At 52.2% G+C, this 5,350-nt stretch overlaps 1 protein-coding gene across 1 annotated transcript; it reads left to right on the plus strand.

Moving 5' to 3' along the window:
- The first annotated feature begins 448 nt into the window (after positions 1–448).
- On the plus strand, positions 449–5,350 carry BARHL2 (BarH like homeobox 2). The gene is made up of 3 exons (XM_049879840.1): positions 449–1,058; positions 2,971–3,196; positions 5,038–5,350. The coding sequence occupies exons 1-3, from the start codon at positions 449–451 to the stop codon at positions 5,348–5,350; spliced, it is 1,149 nt and encodes a 382-aa protein (XP_049735797.1).

Raw genomic sequence — 5,350 nt, forward strand, 5'->3', positions numbered from 1 at the left:
TGCCACGTCGGCTGCCGCCGCCACCGCCCGGTGCTGGGCTGTGGGCAGACCCAGGCGGGGCGGCAGCGGCGGCGGCGGGGTCGCCTCCAGCCGCCTGCGCCTTCGCCTGGGTCCCCGCGCTGTCACTGCCGCCCCACGTGCGCGGTGGTTCCCGGAGCCGACACTCCGCGCTTTCTCAAAAAAATTTTTTGTAACTTTTCTCCTGTCTTTCTTTCTCCCCATTCTTACTTTTTGCATAAGGAAAAAAAGAAAAAGTTGTATCGAAAGTATACACGGGTTGCCACCTCCAAATTACCCTTCCTTTCCTCTTCCCCGCCCCACTTTTTTTTTTTTTTTTTTTAAGCGGCGGCAACCTTGTATAGGGTTTATTTTGTTTAACGATCACTAGCTTCTTTTGCTGGGTCCCGGCGGCTGCTGAGCGACGAAGTGTCGTGGACCTCGTGTAGAAATGACAACAATGGAAGGGGCCAGCGGGTCGAGTTTTGGAATAGACACGATTTTGTCCAGTGCCAGTTCAGGCAGCCCCGGCATGATGAATGGAGATTTCCGCCCTCTCGGCGAGGCCAGGACTGCGGATTTTAGGAGTCAGGCCACCCCATCCCCTTGTTCGGAGATCGATACTGTAGGAACGGCGCCTTCTTCTCCCATCTCGGTCACCATGGAGCCCCCGGAGCCGCATCTGATAGCAGACGGGTCCCAACACCACCACCACCTCCACCCCAGCCAACAGCCGCCGCCGCCAGCCGGGGCCCCGACGCAGCCTTCACCCCCACAGCAGCCGCCACCGCAGCCGCCGCCGCCTGCCCAGCAACTGGGCTCGGCCGCCTCAGCCCCCAGGACTTCCACCTCTTCTTTTTTAATTAAGGACATCTTGGGCGACAGTAAACCTCTGGCGGCGTGTGCACCTTACAGCACCAGCGTCTCCTCTCCGCACCACACCCCGAAGCAGGAGACCAATGCAGCGCACGAGAGCTTCAGGCCAAAGCTGGAGCAGGAGGACAGCAAAACCAAACTCGACAAGCAGCGGGAAGAGTCCCAGAGTGACATCAAATGCCACGGTGAGTTGCGCCGCCCCGGCTCCTTCATCCGCTAGCTTCTCCTACTCTTGGTTCCCTTTCTTGCCTTCAGCGCCGGTGAATTTCTCTGGTGGAGAGTTAGTTATCCCGAGAGCTTGTCGGGAGATTGGGCACGGGTCAAAAGGCTGCAAGCCGGAGAGCCGTCTGGGCGTGCGATCTGGGGACTCCTCCGAAGTTCTGTTACTGCGACATTTTCTGCCCCTCAATCTTCACCTTCATCCCGCTCCTTTCTGTTTTATTTAGTTTTAGTTTGAAGGGGTGAAGTGGGCAGCGGCCGCGGAGGGGATCTGACGGGTAATAGTTATTGTTGATAAGAGGGGCAGACTCGAGATTTTCCTAGCCGAGTCCTTCGGAATAAGGATGAGGGTGTGTGGCAGCAAGAAGCAGACCTAGGAGTGTGGTATCTATGGGTGTGATCACAACCTGCTGTTTATTTTTTAATGCAAATGATTTCATTCTCCCACCGCCCCCCACACCGTATTTTCCAGGCACCGTTACAGGAATTATCGGATTTAATGAAGGAACAATTTCCAAGTTGATTTCCAGAGCAACTTTTTAAAATTAGATTGTGATTTATATAAGGGAAGCTTATAAAAATTTAAAATTAGCTTTTTTAAAACACCCTTCTTACCCCATGGTTCTAAGTATCTGTCTCTTAGTGACTCAAAACAAAACAAAAGGATTTTTTGGCCCCTTGCAAGTAATTGGGAAGTAGCATTTATGAAAGCAAAATTTTATGGAATTGAATTTATCTCTTTTTGTAAAATCAGAAGATGACTATTAAAATTGTCCTTCAACTTCCTTTTTCCATTTCGTCCTCAGATAATCTCATAATTTAGTGCTCTGGTCTTTGCATGGCAAAAGAGTTTCAACATACCAGAAGAGTTCTTTCTTTTTTTGACTGAATAGGTTTATTATTCTCGTTATTATTATTAATTTTTGCCATCTTTGGGAAAGATGTGTGCTGACTGTCTTGAAGGTATGACATTGGCTCCTCATTTTACTATTTTAGCATTAGCATAATAGTGCCCAAAACAGATGTACAGTCTGGTCTGGCGATTTTTTGTGCACCAACCTCCCCAGTGGGTCAATTAGGGAGATTATTGTTCTTCCTGCAGGGAAGATCAAGGAGCGCTGCAAACACGGGTACAAACAGAGAGGGATTGACATATCGATTTCCCAGCATTTCAGTAAAAAAACCAAAGTTGACAAATAGAATCCGGAAATCTCTGCGCTGTCACCTGGATGGGTTCAGTGATTTTGAGCTCAGCTCGATGTCTGGGTGACATATTCTTTCTGAAGGTTTAAGAGGCCTGATGCAGGCAGCTGCAGAGAGTGTGATTCCAATATTCCCCAAGTGCATTTGAAAAAGAAAAGCAAATGCCTGTAATTTTCAGTGAAAAGAATTTTAAAAAGGCACCTCCTTCTCAAAATAAGAAAAAAAAAAAGAGAGAGAGAGAGAAAGGGCCTTTGCAAACTATCAAGTGAGAAAAACAATGCCATGGTGAAAACAATAAAGGAATGGGATTGTGTCTTCCCCACCCCAACCAAAGACACAACAATAAAAAAAAGACCTTTGATTGGGAAAAATTTTTTTTTTAACTTCCAGCGACGGAAAAATCAGAAACCTTTTTTGGAACCCTTTTAGGAGCTCTGGACAAGGCCCCACACTCCCAAGCCAGAAAAGCGTCCTCCTTCTCCACAGTGGCTCAGGCCCAAGTGTGTGTGTGTAAGGGGTGGGAGGTGGGTTGTGGTGGTGGCAGTGGGAGAGTATAGTCCCCAGAGACCAGAGGTGGGTTTGGGAATGTGGAAATGTTTATAAGTGTTTGTTAGGAAGACACTACCCTTTCCCGCTCCAGGCTAATTTGTGACTGTGGCTGGGTTTCTGTCGTAGGAACAAAGGAGGAAGGAGATCGGGAGATTACAAGTAGCCGAGAGAGTCCCCCTGTGAGAGCCAAGAAGCCTCGAAAAGCCAGAACGGCTTTCTCTGACCACCAGCTCAATCAACTGGAACGTAGCTTTGAGCGGCAGAAATACCTGAGCGTCCAGGACCGCATGGACCTGGCTGCTGCACTCAACCTCACTGATACCCAGGTTAAGACCTGGTACCAGAACCGCAGGTAAGGAGGCTGTGTGGGGGAGCACAGGTACCTAGCCAGCCAGGCCATAACCACTGAACCTATCTCCTTCCCCTGCCTCGGGAGACTCAAGGGCCTGAGACTTGGGCCCAGAGTGGGTGCTTGGGTACTTTTAGGCTGGAGGAGGGATTAGCCAAACCCCTGAAGCATGAGAAGCCACAGGGCAGCTGATGTTTGGAGAAATTTGCATTCTAAGTGTCTTTAACAGGTGCTATATTCCCTCCCAAACCCCAGCTGCTAGAACTACCCCCACCTCACCCCCAAGTCAATAAAGCCACTTATCAAATTGAGACATCCATGCAGCTGACCCTCAGGCCCAAAGGGCCGGCGAGTTGCACCCTTTGGGTCCACCCCAGCCTGGTTCTGAATGTCCATGACCAACGACAGCTCAGCTATTGCATTCCTGGCAGAGCTGCCCCACTGGCTTTGGCTTAAATGTCCTTGCCTTGGCTAGTGAGGTAGCTAGGAGAGGCAGGCTTGGAGCTTTGGTCAGAGCAGTCACTGAGGCTGGAAGCACCCAGCTGGGGGAGAGCTGGGACAGCCGCCCGTAGGCAGGAGAATTGGGCTGCTGGCCAATGTCAGGGCAGGGGGTCTGTACCCTGCAATTGCCATCCCCTACCACCGCTGCCTCGATAGGGAGAAAGGGCACCACAGAGCCCACCTGGAACCGCTGCTTCTCTGGAAGGGAAATTAGAAAGGGGCTGGTAGTGCTCACAGGCCCCTGAACTGAAGAGTGAACCTGGGCAACCAGAGGCTGAGGTTATGCTGTGTTTACAAGCCTGGCGCTTGCCTCCCTTGTCTTGATTTTTTCTCCCCCTCCTTTTCTCCCGTTGTGTTCTAATCGTCCATAAGTGTGGTTGGAAATGCCCATCCAGTTGTCATCTTTACCATAATTTTCTGTCTCATTACATATGGTTTCAGCCACCCTAATTCTGTCGGAAAACATTAGTGTCATTTGTAGCCAATTTAAAATGGGCGACATGTTTATTAATTTGGCTGGAGCTGCCGGGTATGGACGGCCCACCAGCCTTGCGTTCCTTCATAAGGCCTTTGAGCAAATGCCACCTCCCTAGCCTCTTCTTCCTAGTGGGGGTGCGGTGGGGGAGGGAGGAGACCGAGAAAAGCTGATCACAGGTTTTAATTGTTACTGTCTCCCTGAGGAGAAAATATCTTGAAATGCATTTTTCCCCTGGAATGGCCCCGAGGTACTGCCCTCTTGGGAGAGCCCGCTCTCAAAAGTATTCTGTTTTGAAACCTTGTCGCCCTCTTTCCCCTAAGCCCCCTACCCGCTGCAAGGTCCTGTCAGGGTGATGAGAGAGATGTGTCTCCACAGCCCCGGGACGTGAGGGGCCAATCCGAGGCCCAGGAGTCTCAGCATCCCTTTGTTTGCAGTTTCATCTCCGGGCCTGGGGGGAGGGGCGGAGAGCAGACACTCGGCGATTTTTTGGGGGGCCACTGGGGAGGGGAATTAGAGGAGGAGGGAGAGGACCGCCTGGAGAAAGAGGGGTCTCATTTGGCCTCCAGCAAAGTTTAAGGAAGCAGCCAAACTATGAGAGACAACAGCAGGGCAGAGGGTCAGGAAAAGGCGGTGAAGCTTGTAGGATTTTGTTGTGTCTCAGATGTTGAGGGTGTAATTTACGAAATTGACTTGGGTTTGGGTGGTTCTGCGAGCTGCAAGTGTGGTGCCTGGCCCCTGCTCGGAGCTCTCAGAGTCCTCCTGCCACCTGGGGGAGGAGGAGATAGAAGGGGGAGAGAAGGGTAGGGGCCACGGTAGCCCACGGTGCCTACAGTCTCGGGGTACGTGCACGCCGGCTTTCTTCCAGGACCAAGTGGAAGCGGCAGACTGCGGTAGGCCTGGAGCTGCTGGCCGAAGCGGGGAACTACTCGGCGCTGCAGAGGATGTTTCCATCGCCTTATTTCTACCACCCGAGCCTGCTGGGCAGCATGGACAGCACCACGGCGGCTGCGGCGGCCGCCGCCATGTACAGCAGCATGTACCGGACTCCCCCGGCACCCCATCCCCAGCTGCAGCGGCCCCTCGTGCCCCGTGTGCTCATCCACGGCCTGGGGCCCGGGGGTCAGCCAGCCCTCAATCCCTTGTCCAACCCTATCCCGGGCACTCCGCATCCCCGGTGA

Source organism: Elephas maximus, chromosome 3 (genome assembly GCF_024166365.1).
Source record: "Elephas maximus indicus isolate mEleMax1 chromosome 3, mEleMax1 primary haplotype, whole genome shotgun sequence".
NCBI lineage: Eukaryota > Metazoa > Chordata > Mammalia > Proboscidea > Elephantidae > Elephas > Elephas maximus.

What these genes read in the sequence shown, in the direction of transcription:
- BARHL2 (XM_049879840.1), top strand. Translation starts at nt 449, where the DNA reads ATGACAACAATGGAAGGGGCCAGCGGGTCGAGTTTTGGAATAGACACG. An exon ending in GAGTGACATCAAATGCCACG is followed by an intron (nt 1,059 to 2,970) that starts GTGAGTTGCGCC and finishes TTTCTGTCGTAG; the next exon opens with GAACAAAGGAGGAAGGAGAT. An exon ending in ACCTGGTACCAGAACCGCAG is followed by an intron (nt 3,197 to 5,037) that starts GTAAGGAGGCTG and finishes GCTTTCTTCCAG; the next exon opens with GACCAAGTGGAAGCGGCAGA.